This window comes from Pipra filicauda, unplaced genomic scaffold (assembly GCF_003945595.2).
Source record: "Pipra filicauda isolate LSUMZ 115617 unplaced genomic scaffold, ASM394559v2 scaffold154_size2910363_pilon, whole genome shotgun sequence".
NCBI lineage: Eukaryota > Metazoa > Chordata > Aves > Passeriformes > Pipridae > Pipra > Pipra filicauda.
This window is the reverse complement of record NW_024104040.1, coordinates 2,344,933-2,371,125: the sequence shown is the minus strand read 5'-3', so window position 1 is coordinate 2,371,125 and position 26,193 is coordinate 2,344,933. Positions and strand designations below refer to the sequence as shown.

General features: G+C 38.0%; 1 protein-coding gene across 5 annotated transcripts in view; it reads left to right on the top strand.

Annotated features, from left to right (window-relative positions):
- Positions 1-26,193, top strand: part of MTR (5-methyltetrahydrofolate-homocysteine methyltransferase) — a 48,839-nt gene that overhangs the window by 13,498 nt on the left and 9,148 nt on the right. For 2 of the 5 annotated variants that reach the window (XM_027750458.2, XM_027750459.2), the window contains exons 9-26: positions 2,792-2,892; positions 3,244-3,305; positions 4,109-4,176; positions 5,216-5,292; positions 6,406-6,518; positions 7,864-8,004; positions 8,640-8,825; positions 9,406-9,585; positions 10,567-10,683; positions 10,780-10,920; positions 13,529-13,618; positions 14,257-14,409; positions 14,977-15,084; positions 18,720-18,820; positions 20,787-20,854; positions 21,713-21,833; positions 24,770-24,851; positions 25,643-25,741. In XM_027750458.2, the coding sequence (XP_027606259.2) occupies positions 2,792-2,892; positions 3,244-3,305; positions 4,109-4,176; positions 5,216-5,292; positions 6,406-6,518; positions 7,864-8,004; positions 8,640-8,825; positions 9,406-9,585; positions 10,567-10,683; positions 10,780-10,920; positions 13,529-13,618; positions 14,257-14,409; positions 14,977-15,084; positions 18,720-18,820; positions 20,787-20,854; positions 21,713-21,833; positions 24,770-24,851; positions 25,643-25,741 (2,008 nt within the window). Of the gene's footprint in view, positions 1-2,477; positions 2,675-2,791; positions 2,893-3,243; positions 3,306-4,108; positions 4,177-5,215; positions 5,293-6,405; positions 6,519-7,863; positions 8,005-8,639; positions 8,826-9,405; positions 9,586-10,566; positions 10,684-10,779; positions 10,921-13,528; positions 13,619-14,256; positions 14,410-14,976; positions 15,085-18,719; positions 18,821-20,786; positions 20,855-21,712; positions 21,834-24,769; positions 24,852-25,642; positions 25,742-26,193 lie in introns of those variants that run through there. The other 3 variants (XM_027750461.2, XM_027750460.2, XM_039379074.1) reach the window with 3 other exon arrangements.

The window sequence follows — 26,193 nt, the reverse complement described above, 5'->3', positions numbered from 1 at the left end:
AAAAGCAGAAGACTGCATTCACAGCTTTCCTGACTGCCCTTGAGGCTCCACTTTCCCAGACCAGACGGTGTTCCAGAAGTAACATATGGAGGCTCTTGGAACAGTGTAGTAGTTGACTCCTCTCAGCATCACAGCCTGGTGATCCATATTTGGCATGAGTCTGTCTCAGATAATCTTTCTCTAACTCTTGCTTCTCAAGAGAAGGGCACTGGAGAAGAAATCAAGAATTTATTAAAGCATACTTCATAAAAACTATCGTATGGGACTGAATGCTTAGGACATGTTTCTCATTTATGTAAAGGCTACTGTACAACACTGTGGCAGAAGGGTTTTAGTGGGAACAGATTGCATTCAGTGTTGTTTCTATGGCCAGATTGGTACAGAGTGGCTTTAGGGTTGTAAAAAAGCTGATTAATAGTAGTATGCTAGGAATCTTGTTATGTGTGTTCACATGTTTCTATTTAGGTTTTCTGTGCCCTCTTTAGTGTTATTTGACATCCTTAAGTCAGTTTGTTTTGGAGTCCACCCTAAAAAGTGTGAGCATTATGTCTGGTTGATAGAGGTGGTAGCTGAGAAGCTCGTGAACTGTGCTTACTAAGTGCTGAAAGATGTGTGGCAAGCGGCTTGCCATGAAAGATGCTCAGATGTGTTGAGATCCTATGGTTGTTTCTACTGTGGTAGTTTTAAGGAGACTTACACTGAGTTTCAGGCCCTAATGTGGGTTTTGTATTGATCCCAAGGGCACTCTGCAGCCTTAGGAGTTGATGTGTGACTGCTGTGAAGAAATGAGCAAGGGAGGGAGGAGATGTTTGAGATGAATGTGTGATGGTTATTACACTAGGGTAGCAGTGATGGCATACCAGCAATCTGGCTCAAGGCTGCTGGCTCTTAAGGCATAGTTAACAGTTTGCTTTTCTCACATCTTCTTTCATGATGTTGTTAAGTGCTGTGGGGAGATGATACTGGCCACAGAAGCTACTTTTTGTTTCTGAATGAATTTGCATGTCTGTGCTACAGTTTTGAGACAGCTAATGCTTGGATTGTGTCATGGTCATGGACATACTTGTCAGCAACCTCTGTAATGGGTAATCATTCAGGCAGTTTGTAGTGTGGGGGAGTATGAGCTGAAAGCTTGTAAATTGAATGACTTAACAGTAAGAAATACGTTGCATTTGTCTGCATTTGATAAGGATAGTCTTGCTAACCATTCTTACCTTGCTTTGCTTTGAAAAGCTTGAGGGATGAGCTCCCACTTGGAATAAATTCCAGAGCCTCATTGCTGTAATGAATTGTGTATTCCTTGTGCATACTATTTGTATCCAGGGGATCTGTATGATGGATTCAAATATATGTAAACACCAAATTGGGAAATGAGAATAAAAGCATTGTTGTCGAGTTTTTCTGGCCAATATGAGATGTATTAGAGAAAGCACTTTGAAGGTAAGGCTGGCTGTTTAAAAGACACAAACAAATATATATGTTTAAAAAAACAAACATATATAACAACTCCCCCAAAGAAAAACAACTCCCTCACTCCTAAGCTATTGGAAGAAGGGGTTTGTGTATTATTTGGTCTTGGTCTGTGACTCTGATGTTCAAGGCCCTGGGTTTGGATGTTCCTATGAGCCCCTCAGATCTTAAGGATTTGTCATTCTGTTCAACAGGTGAATCTGACTGCAAGCATTTATTGCTACAACTTGAGCACTTACCAAGGCCCTGCCTACTCCTTGGAAACATGGGAAAAGTCAAAACTCATTTTGTGCTCCCAGTCCTGTTCAGAGCTTTATTGCTTTTGACCTCTGTGAAACTAAGAGGGTATACAGGCACTTAATTAACTTGGCCACCTCCAAGGCAGCCTCTGTGGCTCTGTTATTTGGCAGATGTGACTGTTAGCCATTCCTGTTTTAGTGGGTTAGCTTGCATCCTGCCTGAGACTGTTATTCTGGGAAAGGAGAAAACTTTTCTGTGTCTTCCAGCAGCACTATGAGCACTTTGGAGCATAAGGTGATTTCTAGAATGGTATGGAAAGATCAGGAAACATATGTAAGAGATCTCTTACATAGTTTCTGAAAGAGAAATTTCTTTATGTAATACAAGTGGAAACATTTTGAGTGCAAGTCTCATTTATGTATCTCTCATTGAATGAAAAAAAATGTGGTTGTATCTCTTATACTGGTAAAATTGTTTAAGAAGCTTTTTCATTCAAAAATATTTCTGCCTTAGTGCTGTCCCGGTTACTAAGATACAGCAGATTCAGTTGCCCAGGCTTAGTGCTGCCATGAGGCATCTTGGGGGTGGCTCTTGGTCTCTTCCAAGGTTGACATAATTTATGTATAATTTCGAAAGAAAATGATGAGTTAGCAGCTGGAAGCAGGTCTTGCTTTTTCAACCTTTTTTCATACTTTTTCTTGTAGCTCAAGACTTCTTTCCAATCTGTCGGTCTCATTCCACTTGTTCTCTCTCTCACCTAGAAAATACAGAGCCATCGTGTTGCTGCAGTTGCTGTCAAAATGCTGCCACTTTCCTCCTGGATTTTGAAATGAAATCTTGATTTACTGTTTCCAGTTCAATTCAGTCCAGCCCCTTTCCCTCTCATACTTTTCTTCCACCTGAAGGCTTCTCCTTTTGCAGTCTTGCTGTATTGATGATGATGAGTAAAGAAATTGGAGATCAGGTTGGTTTTGTTTTAGATGATTGTGGGAGTTAGCAGTTGCCAGCACTAACATTCATCTGTCTTGTGTGTAAAAGGTGTTTTTACTTCAACATAATTTTTTGAAAATTTATTTTCCAGTATTGGCTTAAATTGTGCTTTAGGGGCAGTTGAAATGCGTCCATTCATTGAAACAATTGGAAAATGTACCACAGCCTACATCATCTGTTACCCCAACGCAGGTGTGTTGGTGCACATGTTCCTATGCTTACAGGCACATGAAATGTAACTAACCTGTTCCATCTCATTAGCAAAAATAGAGTTGAAGTAGCTTGAAAAGATGATTGTTTTTACTTTTAAAAAGAGAGTAAGAATGTTTTAAACTGCTGAAAGTAACTGTTGTTAGTTCTATGACAGTGAACCCAGAATGCTTTCTTAAATAACTAATAACCTGTTGAGTAAGGCTTGCAAGGGTGATGAGGCATTTTAGTCCTCTTATAATTGTAGCTACTTTAAATGTGCCTTTTATGGAATTTAATTCTGTTCTTGTGGGCTTTAAACAAATTGTAATACTAAAAAAATCATGTTTCAAGGTCTCCCCAATACTTTTGGTGGTTATGATGAAACTCCAGAAGTGACTGCCAAGCATATAAAGGTATGAAATACTTCTTGTGAGTTTGTCATATCTGACATACTAGTAGACAAGAACTTTTGCTTGTATTCTATGCATATTTGTTACAGTATTGTGGTTTGATTTTTTTTCTTCAGGTGGCTGTATATGTCAGTTGGATTATTTATAGACAATTTGCTGATAGTGATTTGAGATATCACATTAGGACTAAACTACTTAGGAGACTGAAAACCCTACTTAATTTCATGTCGTACACTAAGCTTTCCTGCAGCTTGATCTGTAGGTGTTACTCATTGCACTCCTACGTTCTTGCTTTTACATTTGGGAATTGGTTCAAAAAGCTGAGCGTTCTTTATGAACCTGGCAGGATTTTACCGAGTTGTGTGTACAGGAACCACTGATATTGGTGGTGTTCCAGTGCAGGGTGTCCTTCCACATGCCGCTTGATCTGTGTCTGGAGCTGCAGTGTGTCAGTGAGAACACAGTATTTGCTGCATGTTAATGGCCTTTTATAATATAGTATGACTAGTTTTTGATACTCATCCAAGTTTTCATCTGGGGCTTCAGTATAAAATAGGCCAAATTCAAATGTAGTTTCTTAAAATTGGATGTTGAAATTGCTGGTTAGCCTTGGGAATCCATGTCTCAAAACAAATCCTAAAGAGAAGATATAGTGCTGATTGTTTTGTTTTTTTAATTTAGTGCTTTTCTTGTGATCTCTCTGAATTGCTTTACAGATGGAGAAAAATATTTAAATGTATATATATATATTAAAAGAGATACCTTTATTAACTTGGAACAAAATTCTCTTTCCTTCCCTTTTACAGACTTTTGCTTTGGATGGTTTGGTCAACATAGTTGGAGGTTGCTGTGGTACTACACCAGCACATATCAGGTACCTCATGTGCTACAGCTTATAGTGGACTGAGAAGTAAACTAAGTGCTGTTTCTGTGGAACAATATTCCATGGTTTGTCTTAGGGTTTCCTGAAAAGATGGATCACTTCAATGCCAATAGGAGCAATATATGGAGTGGGAACAACCTGACTTTCATAGTTGTGTGTATCATGAAGAATGAGTAGAGGCATGGCTCAAACAAGGATTATACGTCTGTGGTTTTGTCATCTAAAATTGTGTTGGAATTACTTCTCCCTCTATACTGTTGGATAGAATAGACTTCCCATCTCTGCGTTCTTTCTCTTTCTGGCAATCTTAACCACAAGGTGAAGCTTAAGGTGCTAGAAAGAAGGAAGTTGTGTGGATGTGTTGTGGAAATGCCTGAACAGAAGATCTAGGAATGCCATACAGCTGGTGCTAGTCCTGGCTAGTCAGAAGGAACATTTCATATCTTTCTTATTGGAAATAAGTCAGTGGGAAAGCGTCCCTTTTTCACTTAAGATTGAAAAAGAAGGGGCCGTTGTGATTCATTTTTACCCTGATATAAACCGGGAAGAAGTGGCATGTAAAGGTTTAGAGGACACTGTGTGGTCACTCTTGACTGGAGTGAAAAAAAGTGAACGTGAACAGCATGAGTCACTCTGGCATCTGAGAAACTTTTCTCAGTACAAAACAGTGTTTGTCCCTTGTTGAGTTGTTTTGCTGCTGTCATCAGCAATTGCTCAGCTCAGCAAATCATGAATATGGTAAAAGTTGATGTGGTTCTGATATCCTTCAAGTGGCCCGTTGTTATAGTATCTCTGTATTTGAAAAACCTTCAGCCTTGTACATTCCCTGCAAATAGCTATGATAGGATCTTCTGGGAGTATGTTTTTGCCTTTGGCCTCACAAAGTGAAAATAGCTAATTAGTCTTGTCTGCTACAGGACTAAATTGCAAATATAGGTATCTGTCTAGTATGTTCTGTTTGACTCTTGTCTGAAGTGATTTAATTTTAGTTGAAAACTTTTGTCTTTACTTTCTTCTTTTTGTAACTCAGGAAAATTGCTGAAGCTGTGAAATTCTGTAAGCCTCGTGTTCCACCTTCTCTCTCTCAAGGATGCATGCTGCTGTCAGGTAAAACAGTGTAACAGTTTGAGTTTTATAACTAACAAAAGTTTCCTTTATAAATTTATTAGCCGTTTTCTGATGACCAGCACAACACTATGAATGTCCAGTTCTACCTGAATCCAGCAAGCTTATGCATGTGTAACCAGATCTAAATCTTACTGTTTTGGCCAAAGGACTAATGGAACATTTTATTGAAATCTCGTATAACATAATCAAGCCAGCATATTTACTCTGCAAGTCTCAGTCACTTTGTAATGGTGAAGTATCTTTATCCTCACTTTGCAACATGGCAGGGTCAAGCACAGAGAGATCAGGTAATTTGACTGTAGTTAATGGTAGAGCTGGGACAAGATGCTGGTATCCCTGCTGTGAGAGAGCTGCCCTGTGTTGCCTCAGATGTTGATTCAGTCATACTGGAGCTGTGTTCCAGCAGTACATCTAGGTCTAGAACATCTTTTGTTTTAGCAAAGTCTAGATCTCTGTGTTCCATAGTCAGGGCCTTCTTTTAAGCCTTTGAGCCATGCACTGAAGTAAAACACTACCTTCATTTTGGTCTGTTATTTTAATCTCAAAGTCAAGTCAGTTTAGTGCAAACAAAATAAATCATGTTTGGCCTGTTATGTCATGCATTAGCTTAGTTGGTTCTGCTGTAGTTTGTTTGCTTCTGCATTGCCTGCTACCCAAGGGTCCAACTTACCTTGTTTCTCTGAACTTTGGTACATAGTTAAAAGCTGTCCTTGTTAGTCATTTCAATGGGCTGCTGCTTCTCTTATGGTGGTAGAGTCATGGTGTAACATAGTTGAAAGTTGAAAGAAGGTGTGTATGTGCATACACACTGATGTCCAAAAATCATAGCTTCAGTTTTATATTGGACAAGTTGGCTGTTGTTTTTTTGCAGGTCAGGTAAATTACTGACTGTTACTGAGGAAGGCATATATGTCGAAACTCATTTCTTTGCATTGCTTTGCTAGTTGCTCGTTAGAGCACTGACATGCTGAGAAATCACTATTCTTAAAAGAGACAGACCTCTATTTTACAACTTAAAAAAGGGATTTTGTCTTTCTTACAGAGTTTTTTCTTTCCTGTTTTTAAAAATATGTTAAAAAATATCTTTTTAAGGTCTGGAGCCATTCAGGATTGGGCCATACACCAACTTTGTTAATATTGGCGAACGCTGCAATGTTGCAGGATCACGGAAGTTTGCTAAACTCATCATGGCAGGCAACTATGAAGTATACATTTTAACAATAATCTTTATAACTGATGCTCTTATTTTTCATTGCTCCATTGCACTGTGTTATTAGTTGTTTGTTTTACTGGCACAAAGTACTATTCTACACCAGTTACAAGATTAAGAAAACACAGAGAATTTGTTTTCTCACTGTTCTTTGTTTCTCTGCTTACCAGCTGCTTATAGAAGGGTTTTACAAGGACTTTTTTTTTTTGACAATTATTACAGGAAACATGACTTTCCATTTTTATTAAGTTATATGGCTGATGAGGTTTTAGAAAATGTCCTGGTCTGTACTGCATCTATGGTTTGATTTACAGAGAAGGGAATAAAGAAAGTGGGTGTAATCCCCTCTCAGCATATGAGGTACATTTGTTTTGGGATAGACTGCGGCACTGTGCAGTCAGTGCTCTTTCCCTCCCTTCTCCAATCCTGGTCAGCATTGTGGTTGCATCTAATTGTTATATACTTTGCTGACTCCAGCATGCTACATGAGAGTTGGTATAGAAAAAGATGCTTAGAAAGTAATTACTTTCTTGAAACCTCTGCAGGACAGAAATGAAGAGACTGAAGGGCTCATTCTTTACTGGTGTAAATTGTTACTGTAACGCTGAAACAAATAGTAGAGTAACTTCTCTTGAGAGCTGAGACTCTGCCTCAGAGTATGTTCTGATGTTACAGTTGATGCAATCAAACTGCCTTAGTTTGTTTTTTAGGGAGTCTGACTCTTAAGCTCATAGAAGGCATGGAGCAGGTTAGACCTGTTAAATAAAGAGAGCTTTAAACACAGGTTGTTGGGGACTCTGCAGAATGACAAAAAAGAGAAAGTGACCAGACATGAGTGTTCAGATAACTATGTAGGCTGGAGGGAAAGCTTTACTTTTCTTTCTTAGCAGTTGTGATTATTTTGCAGCTGGAAGAAATGTCAGTCTCCAAAAGTTAAGTACCCTGTGTTATAAAAAAACAGAGCTTGTGATGCAAGACCCTTATTTCATACCATCACAGAGACTGTTTTCCTGTAATCTTGTGCTATCAGAAGTCCTTGTTACCATGCAAATCCTAAACCATTCAATTAAGCATATGACCAACAGTCTACAGGCAGTGACACTACCAGCACTTTAGGTCTCTGGTGTCACGTTTTGTGAACAAACTAGTTATTCCATATTATCCTATATTAACAACTGTTGTGTATTGTTTTACATCAGAGGCCACTTCCTTATTTTCGTATGGGATGTCTTACAAATTTTTGGCTGCATGCTTAGTTTGGGGAAGTGAAATCTTATCCTGAGAAAAACTAGAATTTTCTGCTACTGACTGTTGTTTTGGTTTTTTACTTTGTTCTTTAGGAAGCCCTAGGTGTAGCCAAAACGCAAGTTGAGATGGGGGCCCAGATTCTTGACATCAATATGGATGATGGGATGCTGGATGGCCCTGCTGCAATGACCAGATTTTGTAACTTGATTTCTTCAGAACCTGATATTGCCAAGGTTGTAATTGAGTCACAATAAAGAACATTTTATTGAGTTGTAAATTGCCTCAGAAGATGTTAATACTGTTTTATTTAGTAACCAGTTAAGGTGCTTCATAAGTAAATGTAGTTGTTCCCCAAGAGGAAAAGGTGCTGTAATAGGGAAGGCCTTTGGGTGAAACAGAGGCTTTAATATTGTATGTTTTCAGATAAGTATATGCTAGTCCTTTTCACTGGTTAGAAAAGCTGAATGCAGGTTCATTTTGCAGCACTTTTGAGCCATAATCTGTATATTTGCAGTGCATAACAGTATTGCTTTTCACAAAACTTAAAGTTGCTATGAATATAGGATGGTTTTAAAAGGTAGTTCTGCAATGTGCATTCTCTAAAAATGAGTATCTCAGTCAGAAACACAAGATAATACAGGGAGAAGTAGAGATCTCGATATGATATGTGATTGAGTTGCCATGGAAGCTCTTGGGTTAAACTTGCTCTGAGTTTTGCATTTAAAGGAAAGTGAATCATGTGGAAACTTTTATTCATAAATGCCGATTAGCGTTATGGGATTTTTATGTCCAAATGGGCAAAGAGCACATGGAACTGTAATCCATAACTTGAATGTATTCTCCTGCCTTACTTCTCTGTTATTTACAGGTGCCGTTGTGCATTGACTCCTCGAATTTTTCAGTGATTGAAGCAGGTTTGAAGTGTTGCCAAGGGAAATGCATTGTAAATAGCATCAGCCTGAAGGAAGGTGAGGAAGACTTTTTGGAGAAAGCAAGGAAAATTAAATTATATGGAGCAGCTGTGGTTGTTATGGCTTTTGATGAAGTGGGACAGGTGAGTGTTGCTTTAAAGGAGAGGTATTTTTTCAGGAGTGTGAGGCTTCCTTATTCTTGTACAAGACAAAGTTGTTTTGTTTCATTGACAAAGTTGATTCAAAAAGGTCTATATAGTCTTAGCAATACTTTTGAATCTGATTTCTAGCAATTTCTTATGATCTTCACATGTTTAAGGAATCCAGTAACTTTAAGTGTAGCTCTACTAACACAAGAGCATGTCTCTTGCTATTCAGCCATGCTGAATTCTTCCTTCATAAAAGAGATTTTAAGTTCAGAAACTATGTTTTGCATGAGAGTGGAATCTTTGTGAATTAATTTAAATATGTCAAAACCCACATATTAAACTTTGCAGGATGACGAAACATTAAGCAATGAGGTTGTTTTTTATGAGTTGAGTCAAAACTCCAGGCATAGGGGTGGTGATATTTTTAATACAAAAGTCTTATATATAATCCTTTTCTAATGTTTGTGATGTTCAGATTCTAAGTCTTGAGTCACTGGAGCTGTAAATGGTTCCTGGAGAGTTTATTTTTTGTGTAGTCTGTAAGTTTCATGTCAGAATTCTTTTTCTTCACTAGGCAACAGAAACAGAAACCAAGATTGCAATCTGTTCCAGAGCTTATCATCTCCTTGTGGAAAAAGTGCACTTCAATCCAAATGATATAATATTTGACCCTAATATCTTGACCATAGGAACTGGAATGGAAGAACATAACCTTTATGCCATAAATTTCATCAATGCTACTAAAACCATAAAAGTGAGTTGTAAGCTTATTTTAAGCTGAAATTGGTTGCTGACATTACTTAAAAACCCAAACCCCCATAAAACAGTAAAACACCCACCTCTCAAAAACAACAGCAAAACGCCGCTGCAAAATGTTACACATTTTAGCTTAGCAAGAATAAGCTTAGCTTGTTCTTCTGAAGTGCAACCATTCCCCAATACAACTGTATTTCCAGTAGAACAACTTCAAGTAGTTCTGTATTTCAATCCACTTTCTCTTCTGTAAATATACTACCTTAATTAGTGAGGTAAGAATCACATTCATGTGCTATCTAGAAGGACCTCTTTGAAGCTGCAGAAAGCTGCCTTTTTAAATAAAATTCCTGTTTCTGTGAAAGGGATTTTTGCAGTAACTTGACTTTTTATTTAGCTAAAATGTGTCGAAGAAAGTACAGCAGCGAAGAGCATCACCTAAATGGAGCCAGGGAAACTGCACTATTGGGTTTCACAAGACACTGATAGGTCAGGAGATCCTCTGTCAGTAGCAGTCTGGGGCTTGAGCAGGCTATTTTGTCACCACCGGTCTCCTGGAAGGGGAGGCTGCTTAGCTGCTCAGCTCCAGTCTGCTCCTGAGACATGCAAGCAGGCAGGATGGCTGCTACTATTTCCAGAGGAGTGGGGAAAGGAAGAGCCGAAAGTAGGTCTGCATGGGGAAAATACGGAAAGCTGCAGTGGGAGGACTGATGCGTTCAGAATAGCACCTATGTCTATGGAAACCATGGTTGCTGCTTATGCGTAACTAGGCTGGATCTTTCCTTTACTTATATCTTTTTCTGCAGAGATTTGAAATGCTTTTTATGAGTTCAAGTAACTGGAAGGATCTGGAACAGGGAAGACAAAGGGTGCATAGCCAATGCACTGAGCTCAGGAGCCAACTGTTTTATGAATTGAATGCTTTGCTTAGATTTCCTTTTTGGAAAACACTTTTCTAAAAATCTGTGTGCACTTCCTATAGGAAACACTGCCAGGAGCCAGGATAAGTGGAGGTCTTTCCAATCTGTCTTTCTCCTTTCGTGGAATGGATGCCATTCGAGAAGCAATGCATGGAGTGTTCCTTTACCACGCAATTAAGGTATGATGTGCTTTTGGCTTCCATGTGTTTGCACTTGGCAGGTGTGCAGTTCCATGTCTGACAGCCCTTTCTTTGGGATTCTCTGTTTTTCTTCAGTATGGCATGGACATGGGAATTGTGAATGCTGGGAATCTGCCGGTGTATGATGATATCCACAAGGAATTACTACAACTGTGTGAGAATCTAATCTGGAACAAAGATCCTGATGCAACAGAGAAACTTTTACATTATGCTCAGGTAACTTACAGTTTTAAGCTTTGACTAGTAGTTAGTTTAGCACCTGGGCTTTAACACCTCCCTGCAGATGATAATATAAACTGCATATGTCAATATAACAGTGGGTGTTAGAATTTACTGACAATTTACTACAATACTTCAGTTATTAATGTAGAATAAAAAGAAATGTGTGGCAGATTGGGACTCTCCAATTTCGTAGGTGCCATGGAAGATCTGGTACAGAGTTCTTCATATGCTCCAGGAGACCAAGCTGCATAGGCATTCTTTAAAAAAAACAAAAGCCCACACCAAAACCCAACAAAAATAAGAAGCAAAAAATCCCAAACAAACTAAACCCTCACAAACCAACAAAAAACCCAAACAAAACCCAGAAGAGGCCAACCCCAACCAAGCTAGTCTTGGTACTAGAACTTAATTGACAAGTGCTCTGTGGGAGACAGAGTAAACCTTTCTCTCTGGTGGTAATGGTTTGTTTGGAGTATAGGTAAAAGGTGAAGTAGTTACTTGTGGTTTGTAGCTGTGGCAGAGATTTCCAGTTCATGTAACGTGTCAGGATGAGGATCAGCTATTTAGTGTTTTTGAGATGTTGTAATGACGGTGGTGATAAAAGACAAAGATTATACAACTGAAGGTTTCGAGATTATCATTCGTAAGACAACTGGTGCAATCCTGTTCTGAATGGAAGATACAGCAAAAATCTCTCTCGGTTAGGTGGCTCTTAGGTTGAAGTGCACAAGAAAGTTTGCATGTCTGTTTTGTAGCTCCTGGAGATATTATTTCTGTGCAGAGTTTCATTTGCTTTGTAGTTTGCCCTATGGTGGTGCATGCTTTATATTAAGTGGCAGCGTTTTGCAAACCAGTACAGGGAGACACTCTCTGTATGTTGTACTTAGGCTGTTTTAGATGGTGCTCGTAGTGTCTAAGCAATTCACCTGAGAGTGATCTTGTCTGTTTAAGTGGAGTGGCACCACTGGGGTATTCAAGGTTGCATAAAGAGGAAGAAAAAAAAAAGGAGAATTAGAAAGGGATTCCTTAAGCAGTGTTTCTGCAGGCATAGGGGTGCAAATAAATGGAGAAATGATTACTTTAAAAGTAGAAATGAAAGTGGATGACGACTTCCAGGTCTATAAGTTTGGGAAGCTGTTGTTGGAATCTCTGCTTTTATTTGTGGTGGTAGTTTTATTGTGGGAGTAAAATAGCGCAGTTGCAAAAAAGAGGAGCTTAATCCTTGCAGGTTTAGGGCATCAGTCTTCATTTGAAGATTGAAATAAAAAACATTTTCCGTAAAGTATACAGCTTCAGACATTCTCAAACTGAAACTTCGTTCCATTTATGACAATGAGAGTTGTGCTTCCAAAGGCAGGTTTTTTCATCCTCATTATTTGGTACGATCATCCTGTTTTTAAAGATTTGCATATAATGCTTGTCACTGTGGTCCGACCCTACAGCTTCATGTTATTTTTAGGTTGGAATGGTTCCCTTGCTAAAGTGTCTGGCCAGAGGTTGAGGAGCACTTGGTACCGTTTCAATGAATCACAGAAGGGCTGAAGTGGAAAGGGACCTATGGAGGTCATCTAGTACAACCCTCCTGCTCAAAGCAGGGCCAGCCACGGACGTGTCCAGTCAAATTTTAATTTAACTTAGAATGAGGACTTTACAACATCTCCAAGCAACATTTTCCTCCTTTCATTCCCTTTTTATAAACTAGATGTATGCGGGGAATAAAATCAGGCAACAAGAAGCTGTGAAGTTAGCTAACGTTCATATAAACATGAATGAAAACTTGTTCTGGTTTCTGTTCCCATGAGTGTGATATTGTTTCCATGGCTTTATCTTTAAAAACTTGCTGATGAGCACTCAAAAGTATATGAGGTTCGTAAAGCCTGAAAGATGTCAGATTATGTCCAGTAACTGAGCGAGGGAAAGCAATTACTTGCCTGAAGTGTGATGGCTGAATTAATGGATAAGGTGCTCTTCCATAAGCCTTTCTGAGGTGGGTGGTCATGAACTTTCTTGCACTGTGAAGCCCTTTTGGCCTCTGCGTTCATAGCCAAGGGGAGCATGAGGGTGAGACAAAGAGAATATGTGGTGGTTTGGGACAGTCTGTGTGCATGACAAACAGTAGTTTTGTGGGCTGCCTGATTGAAAACACGTCTGTGATATGCAGTAACATAACCTATTCCAGCAGAAACTGAATTAGAGCCAAATTAATTAGAATTTTAAAATTAAGTGTAGTGTGCGGGCGAGGAATCAATTTAAATTATGTTCCCAGAAGTGAAACCCTTAGGATTACTAATTTCATCATTTTTAGGAGCGTAAAAAATTATCAAACTGCTCTCTTTCTTTTTTTTTTTAGTAACTTTTTTTTTTACTTTATTTTGTTTACATTTTCACTGAAGTATATACCCTTTGGGTTGTAGATCCCCCTAAGTGCCTATAGTACATCTCAGGTGTTTGCAGCGTGATTTGCATGTATATAAGAAACCTTTTGAATAGTCTAAAATTATTTTATGACTCAGTATTGAAATTACCTAAATTTTTCTAAAAGTAAAGTCCATAATTGTAGTTTTTGTGCTTGCAAGCTCCTCTGGATGTCTCTCTTTTTCAGAATCATGCCCAAGGAGGAAAGAAAGTTGTACAGACTGATGAGTGGCGTAAAAGCTCTGTGGAGGAAAGGCTGGAATACGCTCTCATAAAGGTAAATCTGTGCAGAAAACTGTCCTACCCACCAGATCTCAGAGACATGATCTCAGCTAAGACTTTAAGGGACATACTTGCCTTTAAAAGTTCTTCAGCTGCTGTTCTTTAACAAGCTATTAATTAATAATTAATAATATATTTAACTGCTCTGTTTAACTTCAATAACAGAAAAAACTATAGTGGTTTATCTTTAAACTTCACAAGTTGAAGTCTTTGATCTTTAGTATTTTATTCCACTGTGTTTGTAGAAACATACTGCTTTTACTTTGTGACATACTGCTTTTACTTCCTAGGGCTTTTTTTGGTCCTTTAGTAGTACTGCACTGAGTGGCACTTGTGCTGTGGAAGCAATCTTTGAGTGTTGGGTTTTTCTTATGGCATGGTTGAGAAAAATGAACAAATCTGTTAATTGTGGGGACTTGCTTTGAATAACTTTATATGCCTAAGAAGTGTAGTGTTTTGTTTCTTAAGAAAAGCCTATTTTCAATACACATTTGAGGTATTCTTAAAGACTATCAGTATCTAAAGCATCTACTTGTACTTTCTGTGTGATTTCTTTTGTCTTTTTTTGGGAGAAGGCAACTAAATGGAAGTTGTATTTCTAGCAAGATAAAAGCTTCTCAATTTTTTTCCCAGGGCATTGAGAAGTATGTCACTGCAGATACAGAAGAAGCAAGATTAAATCAGGAAAAATATCCCAGACCTCTAAACGTAATTGAAGGACCTTTGATGAATGGCATGAAAATTGTTGGTGATCTTTTTGGTGCGGGGAAGATGTTTCTGCCTCAGGTAATGAGAAAATAATTTCATATATTTTACTGTTTTGCAAAAATTAGTATTGTAAAATGTAGCCAAAACATTCTATGCTGGCTGTTTTTTCAGATAAGAGGAATTGTAAAAATTCAGTTGCTGCTGAGAAGCAGCAATTTTCATGTTTTATTTTGCAACCTGACTTCCTTTATGTAGGATTATGTGTTTGTTTCCTTTCTTCCTGAGTGTTTTTGCTTCATTTGAAACACACTTTTAAGTCTAAGCCCATGAAAAAGAGCAAGAGAGATAAAAGATCCAAATAAAAATTACTGCATTTAGCGCCTTCCAAGTCTGGACCTGTTTGTAGCTTTCAGTTCTGTTGTGAGTGGTCCAGGAGGCTGCACTGTGCAAGAAAGTGTCATGTAGATCCTTAGCCCAACCAGCAGCCTGCTGCCACAGAATAATCTGCAAAGCTGGAACCTGAGTCTGCAAATGAAGTTTCATTTGTTGCTTGAATGGGTATAAGAGAAAGCTAGGGGAAAACTGAAACTATTCCTATACCTTGTCTTTATTGTTTATTCTGCCCCCCCTCCTTTATCTGTGCAGGTGATAAAGTCTGCTCGAGTTATGAAGAAAGCAGTTGGCCACCTTATTCCCTATATGGAAAAAGAAAGAGAGGAAAGGAGAGCCAAACGAGGCAGCATAGAGGAAGAGGCAAGATACAGTCTGTAACTCTGTCACAGCATGCTCTGACAAATATAGGAATTATTTATTACTAATTACTTTTACTGCCTGGAGAGTTGATGCAGTCTTACGCAAACTGACAATCTTGGCATAATTTGAAGTTGGTCTGAAATTCATAAAGTGCAGATTTTGTGTTATCACAAGTTTCCTGATCGGTGCCATAAGCCTTTTTAGGCCCTTTATACTGATGTAACTTAATTTCTTGTAATTTTGTAGGCATTTAGTTCTAGTGTTACTTATTCATGATACTTCTAACTTCATGGCAGATTCTGCCACTTGCTTCTACTACTTCTGCCCTTGCTGAACTCTGTAACTCCCTTTCCATGTTCAAAGCCTGTCACCATGTTTCTCTTTATTCAGCTCTTCCCTATTTCATAGCCCTTATCATTCTTCCAGCTAAACAAACCAATTTCTTCCACCCGTTTTCTTCACAGATTGTGACTTCAAGAGATGTTGTTATGATAGAATAGTATGCTCACTGCATGTGTAGCCATGACCAACTTGCAGGGGAAAAGTGTTACGAAAACAGGGTCTGACTATAGTTGTCTTCTCATGTGTGTTTTGCCACCAGTTTCTGAAAATTACTTTTTATCTGATATGTAAAATATATTTTAAAGTACCCAATGATTTTTGGATTGCTGTGGACCTTTATTGCAGTTCCTGTTTCGCAACCAGTTGCTGATGCCTGAGAGTAGTTTTATCAACTACCTGTGAATATACTTGAAGTAACTGCTTCCAAGTTTGGTAAATGGAATATGTGATAGGAGCAACAGAAAAATGAAGATACAGGATGTACCTTGTTTGTCCATACTGACAAGACTGTATTCAGTAGAAAAGAGAGTTGAGATGAATTGGACAAAATCCCATTTATATTACTCGTATCTGCTGTTTTTACTATATTTATAATGTGATAGGTGCTTATGGTTTTGGTTGTTAAATGTTTTTCTTCTTCTCTTGTCTTTGTCTGACTATCAGATTTAGGTTTGATGTACATTTATGTTTTCTTAGTCCTGTGGAACCTTACCTTGTCTTCATGAGTTCTCAGAGACACAAAAGCTTTAATCAGAACCTAGTTTTTAACACAGACAAAAAAGGAAGAACAGCAGAATTTTTCTAAACTGTGATATTTGTGTATTTCCTTTAGGTTCCCTTTTATGCATTTTTGAATGATTCCTAATTCTTCCCTTGAAATCTTCTTACATGATATCTTTGTACTTGCTGTGGATATGTTTTGTAATTGTCCAGCATAAATGTAGCAAATACAGCAAATAATTTAGAAAGAAAAATGACCTGATAATCAAACCTGACTAATCTTAATGGAAGCAGGAGAATGCCTGGTCTCTTTTCCCATGCTCTTTGTGGATGCCTTCTCTGCTGTATGTCAAGTGGATCTGTTCTTTGGCTGTCACGAGTTACCTTTCTATGTGTCATCTCTCTCCAGCTCATGCTGTTCCCTTTTATTTTAATTCAGATGGCAATGCTGGTATTTTGCACCTTCTGGTTTGTTCTGATGCTGTCTGAAGTCATTGAAAATTGTTACCCCATTGCTTCCCTGAACACTGGATTAGGATCTTCTCTGAATCATCTGGGACTTAATTCTCTGGTTATAAGAAGTGAAGTGGAATTTGGGAGGTTCTTAAAAGGATAGCAAACACTCTCAAAGAAAGTGTAGATGTTCTGGTGGCTGAGGAGAACAGGAGGGACAAGACAGGACTTCTGTCCTCCTACTTCTTCTACCTTCTGCTGGGAAAGGGATGTAATGCCTTCCTCTTACAAAAATATGTTGTCACTGTGTAGAGAATTGGGGAGTGAGATAAAAGCAACTGCGTCTGTCTCCAAAGTTAGACGTTGACTTGAAGGAAAACGATTTGCAGACTCTGGTAACTGATCTGTCTGACGTTACCCAGGCTACTGTAACCTCCAGGACTGTTTTAGTCACAGACTGCCAGGAAGTGCAAAGCATTGATAGTTACATTTGAGGATAAATAGCTCTGGCTGCAGATCTCTATGAAGATTAAAAAAAAGGAGCCCTTTGGATGTGTGCCCAGAACTTGAGGACCTCCTTGCTTAAGACAATTGAAATCACAGTGTGCCCTAAATAGGGTTTATTTAAAGTGGCATGTGCTCTGGCCCATGCTGTTTGCTGCGCAGTACAGATTTTTCTTCCTCTCATATGCAAATCCAATTTGTATTAATTTTTTTTTATATCAATCACTAATTAAATCATCATTTGTTATTAGGTGTGATACGATGTGGGGCAGCACTTTTTGTTTTTTCTCCTGTCCTTGATTAATCTCTTTCCCCAAATTCCTCTTACATTCCAGCAGTTTATTTTCAGCTGCAAAATTTTTGTTGATGTACTGAGATGGCTGACTTACAGACCTCCATCTTCCCTTCCCTGTTCTCCAGTCTTCTGTAAAACAGAAGCACTGGGAAAATAATAGATTTTAGTAAACAGCAGCATTGGTGGGGATCCAGGGATTTTATTCAACAAATGTGTTAGGACCATGGGAAATACTAATATCATTCTTGGTAATATATAAAGATTTTTTTTAACCCATAATATTGCAACTACAGAAGGCAATGTAGGTTCATGAAAGAGAGAGCTACTCAGGATGTCCAGAAATATGACATGCTTCATAGAAGGATTTAATCATTCGGTTCTGCCATCTGCAAAGGAGATGAGATACTGTCTGGAAAAATATTTTGTAGTTCTGCATAGAATATGCTCTGTACAATTTAAGTACTTGCTTACTGCCATCTGATTCTGCACCAGCTCAGACATACCAGTGTTATAGCCTGGAGCTGCTCCAAATGACAACAGTGATTATACAACTAAAAATGTATTGCCATGTCCTGTGTCCTGGTGGAGAACTGCTATGGGAAGTTTCACTGTTGCACTGTTGGTAGCACCCTTGGTCAGGCTGAATGCCATCTAACCGAGGACCTTCTTGTGACAGAACAGCTTCCCTTCTTCAAGCAGATCCTTCTTCCAGCCCATTTGTTCAGCTTGGGTAATCTGAAGTAGTGTGATCACTGCACTGAAATGTCTCCCTTGCTATTTGTGTTGCATAAAAAATGGTCTCTTAGCTTTTGCTAATTCCTCTAATGTTGCTCTAATGCTAATTTCCTTCTAATGTTGCTGTTTCCTTGTTCTTCTCAGCATTGCATTGAAAGATAGATCTTGATGCAGAGATAGGCATGTTATTATGAGTATTCATGCCCTTTTGTTCTAAATATTTAATCTTTTTAATCTCTTTATTGGTGAGGTGTATATTTGGAGCAGAAGTACCTTAGGAGTTCAGTTATTGCACTGCACAAAACGCTATCCAGATCTGAAATAGTTTTATCTGCTATTTTGGTTTTTTAAACACAGATTTTTGAATAACATCCATGCAATTTGCAAGAATAATTCATGTGCAAGTTTCAATTACCTGGATCTTTTAAAATAATTTTTATAATTTACTATATTATCTCCACTATGCTTTGCAATTACTACAAAAGGAATTTGGGACATGGATTGGGATTGCACTGTTGAAGAATCTGTACAAACATACTGAGGCTTCTGAGTAATTTAACTCTTGTGTTATTTCTTCAACTTGCAGGATCCTTATCAGGGTACAATAGTATTAGCAACTGTGAAAGGAGACGTACATGACATTGGCAAGAACATTGTGGGAGTTGTTCTGGGCTGCAACAACTTCAGGTAAAGAGACTAACTGTGAACACAACTGTATATGCATAGATAATTAATACCTTAGACTAGCTTTAGCTGTGGTGATAGCAGAGATGGGCATTTCTTGGGAATTGTCCTCTATTCCCCAAGCTGTGATTGGGAACACAGATCATGGCAGCTTTACTAATGAGTGGGGCAAGATGGAGTATTGCCTCCTCCTTTAATACGGTGTTTCCTAATAAATTGGCATCTGAGGTGAATGCAGTTTAACATCAGTGGGAACATAAATAAGAACATCAACTTTTGTATTTTTTTATTTCAGTTAAATGTAATAAGTATGATGTCTTATAAGTATGATGTCTGAAGAAATGAGATACAACAATTGCAGTGGGCAGTACTGTGTGTGGGTTGCGTTGAGAAAAAAGAAAGTCTTGTAAGATTAGAATGAAACTTCTAGTGTGTTTTTCAAGCTGTTTGTTAACTATGAGATTTAAAAACTTGCTGGGGTATGTTTTGTTAAATAAGAGGTGAGTTTCTGAACTTCAAAAGTTAGAACTTCAAGAAAAGTCAGGTCTTTCATGGCCTGTCTATGCACAGCAGGGTTGGCAACAGTGTTGGAAGGAGTGGTCACGTTCCCATCAGTGCCCTTTGTCAAGGGTCTGTCAGGTGTTGCACAAAGCTTAACCACCTTTGGAACTCTGTCTTATCATTCATTCCTTTAGTTTTGCTTTGACTTTGGGTTGTCATTTGCTCTAAAAAGAACCAAAATTATCCCTTTATTTTAAAGCACAAAGTGTTGAAGGCAGTAGCAGTGCTGTGTATATGCAATATATTCAGTTTAATTTCCTCTTGAAATTCTGTCGATCGGTTTCAGGCTTTCTTGAGCTTTATTTACACTTACTGAACTGAAGCCATAGAGTTTTCTGTCACCATGAGTAGTGTGAGTGAGGCTGAATGAAAACAGCAGGCTGGGGTGGCTTACTTGAAAAAATAAAAACCTTAGCAATGGCTAGGGTTAATAGGATTAAAATGGTAATAAGGGAAGTGCAGTGTCTCATTTCATAAAATGTAAACTTTAATAAGGCACAACTTTGATGTGAATCATCTTATATTCCTAATATAAGATATGATGTCCACAAAACCTTTTTATGTTATCCAAATAATGTCAGAAATGCCACTGCTGTTGACAGCCCTAGTAAGCAGCTAAGCACCAGCCAGTCACTTCCACACAGCCAACCTCAGTGGGATGGGGAAAGAGGAAAGGAAGAATGAAAGCAAGAAAAATTGTGAAGGGAGAAGAATGTTTAACAAGTGAAGAGGAAGTGAAAGAAGAGAGAAAATAAAAAAAAAGGAGTGATGCAAAGGCAATCCCCTTGCACCTCCCATGGGTACACTGGTGCCTAGCCAGTTCCCGAGTCAAAGATGGCTAACCCCTGCTAAACCCCTTACTCTCCTTTTTTATTGCTGAGCTTGACATCATATGACATGGAATATTTCTATGGTTAGTTTGGGTCATCTGTCTGGTTGTGTCTACTCACAGTCTATTCCTTGGAGGGTTAGAGTAAGAAACAGAGAAAGACTTGATGCTGGGAAAACACTGTTCATCAGTAGTTAAATTTTAGAATGTTAGCAGTATTGTTTTGGTCACAGATCTAAAACACAGCACCATACCAGCTGCTGTGAAGAAAATTAACTCATCTCAGCCAGACTTAGTGCAACCACAAAAACTTATTTAACTAAAAAAAAAGCCTCTTACACTTGAATTTTCTTAACTACTATGCCATCTGGAACTCTGACTTATTGAAAATTTTGCCAGACCAAGAGATGTTTCCTATATTAAAATTCCCAAAAGTGATCTTAAGAGAAACAAACAAAAATCTCAATTTTAACTTCAATTTTAGGTCAGTTATTTACGGTAAGGGAAATGTATTTGCCCTTTAGCAGATATTTTATTTATTATTTAAAGGATCGTGTGTCATCTCACTTCTTTTCACAGAGTTATTGATTTAGGAGTCATGACTCCATGTGATAAGATATTGAGAGCTGCTGTTGAGAACAAAGCAGGTATAGAGAGATTTCATTAGTACTTCTGAATTGTTTGATTTTTAAACCACACTTGCATTTTTTTATTGCTGCTTATTGCATTCCTATGCTGTCTATGATTTGGTCAGACTATCTTCAGAGAAATCAGAACTGCTGCATTAACAATATTAATTATTTAGCATTTGGCACTTCTGTGAAACTTAGCCCGAGGAGCTGAAACCCTGTATCAAAAGGACAATTCCATGAGAGATGCTTTAGTATTTGTTTTACAGATGGATAAATGGAGCCTTGAAATGGTTTAGGTAACTCCTTGTTGGGTCTTAAAGCAGTGAAAGAACTTGGCATTTGGCTTGCCAGATCAGTGAGTGTGAAAGCAGAGTGTGAATTGTTGTAATAAATAACGAACTTTCTGAAACAAGTTGCAGTTGCTTTGAAACAGTCTACTGCATCTTGGAAAAGATAAATTGTGTGGAACATAGATGGTGAAGTTTGAAAGCGTTTCCAAGAGCAGAGCTTATAATTATTGTGTCTTATTTCGGTCCTCAGTGCTGAGCTTCTGAGGCTTGGAGCTTGCTTATCAAAAGTACCGTTTATTTACTGTTGAAACCAGAGCAGTAGATGTTCACCAGCTGTGAAGACTGGGAAATATCTTAAACTGGAGATTTGGAATCATTGTCATTCTTGGAAAGCTTTTACTTTTTAATTGGGTCAAACCTTCCTTATAGGCTCATGACTACCCTGCTTTTTATCTCATTATTTTCTATCTGACACATGAAGTTATCTGATGTATGAAATAAACCTTTCTGTAATAATTTCTGTGTCTTTCTAGAGTGGATTTGCTAAACCCCTTGTGTATGTGTGTTTGTAAATTTGCAATAGATATAATTGGCCTGTCTGGTCTCATCACCCCATCTTTGGATGAGATGATTTTTGTCGCTAAGGAAATGGAGAGATTGGCAATAAGGATTCCTTTGCTGATTGGAGGAGCAACTACTTCTAAGTAAGATATCTCAGTTGGGAATATGGGCAATATCTGTAAAAATAGTGTTAACTAGGGAAAAAGAAAATTTACAGCCATTTTTTTACCCCTTTCCCCATTTTTCTGTAACATACATACTGGTATGTATTTACTTATGATTGACAGTTACTTCTTGTCTTAGAAATCCTAGAATACAGAGGTAAAATGTAGTCAGGACATAACAAATAATGGACATCTTAAACATTTAATTTTTACAAGTGTGTATTTTGCAAGTGTATATTGTATGTGGAAGTACTGTATTTCCTCTAAAAGTTCATGCACATACACGTGTGAATATAGTTCTGTTCTTCCAACAGCTTGAATGTTCTACTTTGATTCATCAAAGCATTCCAGAAATGCAGGATTTTGAGACTAGAAATGATCATGTTGACATCAGGGAGCTATTATCTTTAAGAAAGTTACTGTATTTTCCTGGATCGTTGTTTAGAAAGGTGATGACTGGGCTGAGTCTCCAGTCCTGTTCAAACAGGCTGATAGGGGATAAAGTCTAGCTGCTTGCTTTGAAATACTTAGCATGTTGCATTTGATAGGCTGAGCTTTTCTGTTGATATCTTGTTCTCTCAGGTCTGTTCAAATGAAATAATAGAGCTACTATGATTTCCTGAAGATCAGTGTTGACAGCTCACTGACACCTAGTCTTAACATTACCACAGATGTGTTTTGGGCACGTATAATGGCCTTGGGTCACACTTTGCTGACTCCTTTAGGTTGCAGTATGCTTGAGTAGGTGACAGCTCAGAAGACTGCAGAGGTCATTTTTTGTGTAGCTGTTAGTGGTGTTGCTTTTGGTATCAGAGCAGCACATATTGTAGCCAGACCTATTCTGTATTTCTGTCTTTAGGAAATTGTCTCATAATCTGACAGATGGTGGAGAGTAGGATCACTACCAGTCTTTATTGTTCCTGTAATTATAATGCAAGGTTCACTGTATTCTTCTTCTCCCTGTGAGTCTCTTCCTACGACTTTGATACTGACAACAAACATGGAGGGTTTTTCCTTAAAAAAAAAAAAAAAAAGCAGGAGTTGAGTGAAGGGAAGGCTTTATTCTAGGTGGAGGTCTTAGGAGAGCCCTTTCTTCAGATCATTTCAGTGTTTTCACACGAGGCATTGTGGTCTTGTAATCCATGTCAAATAACCACCATCAAACAATTTTGTAGAATTTATTCACAGAGATGAATGTAGCTAAGAAGGAGGTAGCACTAGTTTTATCTTTGAATATGGAAATTACTGAAGAATATATACATAATTTTGAATACATAAATAGTAATTTTATTTATGTCAACTGTATATAAATATACACTTATGCATGTGCCCAGACACAATACAATATCTATAAAATATATGTCAAGTAAAGGTATTCTATACGGAAGACTGGATTCATAATATATATTTAATTTTACTTTTCCAGTCTTAAGCTTAACTTCATGTGTACATTCTCAAACGCTGTATATGTGTTAGAGGTTGCTAATGAAGAACCATCTACAATTTTTTTTCTCTGTGAAAAGTAGATGTTGTTATTTGGAATAAGGAGACCATAAATATTTTGAAGGGTGTAAGGTGAGGTTAGTTTGAAAGAGAGAGAGGATGGATTTTGTCTCCAGAATCTGCACAATAGAGTTTCTTCATAATTTACAGTAATGATGATGTTTGCATTCTTACTGTGCTGCTTTGGTAAATTCAGATGCTGAGAAATAATAGTGACATTCTCTCTGTGGTAAAGTTCATTTTTAAAAAAATATAAAAATTAATATGTAGTGGTTGATACAGTGCCATTGTAGGACCATGTCCTCTTTGTTTCCTTTGTCTGTTCCTATCAGAACAGAAGATACAATATCTTTGTAAAACATATTGCTGCCAAGATCAGAAGTGTGTCTCCTAGCAGCAAATTCAGAAGATGCTGGACAGTGTTTACACAGCTGTGTTGCACAGTCATCAGTAAACCTCTGTGTTCAAGTGCTTTAAATATTTGACAGAACCTGAAGAAAAAGGAGATCTTATTTCAGCTGTGGAAGGTTGCTTCCTGGACTCAGATTTAGATCTTTTTTAAAGAATGGTGTTTGACCTTAGCATACAAGAAAGCAAACAGGGCTTTGGCCTATAAGGTCTTCGTTCCTACACTTGCTTGCAGAGTTTTGGCAGGACTCTGAGCAGAGGTTCTCTCATCACTAGAAGCTGTTAGCAGCGTTCCTTTCTTTATCAGAGCAGCACATGTAGCAGACCTATTATGTTTTATATTTATGGCTTTAGCAAATTGTCTCATAATTTGACAGACAGTGGAGAAGTAGGATCACTACCTGCCTTTATTGCTCCTATAGTTATAATGCAAGGTTCACTGTATCTTCAAGATGCAAGTTTGTAATATTTATTGACCACTGGCAGAATTCCTTCTTCAGGCGAGTAGAGGACTTGAGCCTCCAATTTTGAAGTAGAGCCTTGCAGAAATGGAATAATCATCCCCGAATTAGGTTAATGCTAATCTATAGACCCAGCATGTGGGAGGGAAAAATGTAAGATGAGCAAAAAGGATTAAAAAAATTGTTAGTTCTTGGTAGGCTTAGTTTGGAACATTGTCACTGAAATTTTCTGACACTCAAACTAATGAGTTGCTGATTTTCATTCAGCTGGTAAGACAGTGAGGGAATATGAGCTGGCACGTTATTTATGGAGTGTTCTGATACTCTTTGAAGAAAAGTGTTTATGTACCTATTATTAAAATCTGTGTTTAATGATTCATGTGTAGCAGATGGACAAATGAATTTCTTCTTTTGAAGTTCTAGTCTATGATTAAGTCAGGATTTATTTCACTGGGGGTTTTGTTTGGTTTTGTTGGGTTTTTTGGTTTTGTTGTTTTTTTGCATCAGTTGTGAAATGCTCACTCTTTTTCTTTTTCATTGAAGAACACACACAGCTGTTAAAATTGCCCCACGATATAGCGCACCTGTAATTCATGTCCTGGATGCATCCAAGAGTGTTGTGGTTGTAAGTTCTAAATTCTAGTTTTTCATCCATGCAAAAATACATGCCCTGTTTTTCTGTTGTGCCTCTCGTCCTTCCTCTAAGGCTTAATGTTGTAGCAGAAAATTGAAGAAGCACGACAGAGACAAGTTTCTGAACTACTCTTGCTTCAGTTGTTTTTTTGCTACCACGTGGTTCTCTCACCTGACTTATGTCAGTTATTGTCACTAGGTACTTTTATTTAAATGCCACATTTCTTTAGTGAGGGTGACATTAACTCTGAGTCCTTGACTGTAGTTTTGAGATATTTCATAGTGAAGAGCAATAGAGTTAGATATGAACTGCTATTCTCTCTAATTTGGATATATTTCTGAAGTTAGTTAGATGGCAACATTAGTAAAGAGAAACGTGCGGATGGAGTTTTTTGGGCTGGATTCTCTTTCAGAGAAATGGGTGGTCTTAGCTGGCAAATACTTACTTGAAAGAAGTAGGCCAAGCAGCGTGTTGTTTCTGTGACTATTAGTTTTTGAAGTTTTTGAGTATTTTCCTGTCACGTCTTTTCAGAGCCAGACTTGGCTCTGCTAATACTACCTGTGAAGTAGGGCAGTGCTCTCAGTAGTACTCATATTCCAAATATGGATAGTTGGAATAGTTTGAATCTAGTTTGCAGATTATTGGTAAGGCTTAGTTTAGTGTTGCCAATTGTAATTGGAAGTGAGTCCAAAAGAGACTGCTTAGTCTGAAATTCATACTCTGTCCTTATTACAGTATGTTACAGTACGTACTTACTGCTTTCTCTTTCCTGGTTTTTTCAGTGCTCCCAGCTCTTAGACAATAGTGTAAAGGATGATTTCTTTGAAGAAATATTAGAGGAATATGAAGAAATTAGACAAGAACATTATGAGTCTCTCAAGGTACAAATGTAATTGATTTAGCATCGTTTGAAGTGGTTGGCACTTGCCTCATTACTCTTGGTTTCAGCTCCTTATGAAGAACTTCAGGTGTATTTGTTCTCATTTAAAACTTGCAGTAGAATTGATTGAAAACTTCCAGAAATGCTTATGAAATCAAATTTTCTAACCTGTAAGGGAAAATTCTGCATGAGTCTAACATATTTGGCAAATCCTTGATTGTCATCAGTGGCTGGAGCTGGCAGTCAACCTACAGGAGACTTGTGCTCTCCTAGAGCAGTAGCTGAAAATGGGAAGCTACAGCCAGGATAACGAAAATGGCACCGGTGGCTTTTGCTGGTACTGAGCCACACTGTATTTTAAAACACCATGCTTTCCTAGTGTCTTAGTCTTGTGTAGGTGAGGGATCTGAGCAATAGGAGAATATCTTGCTGTACCTGTACTTTAGTGTATTT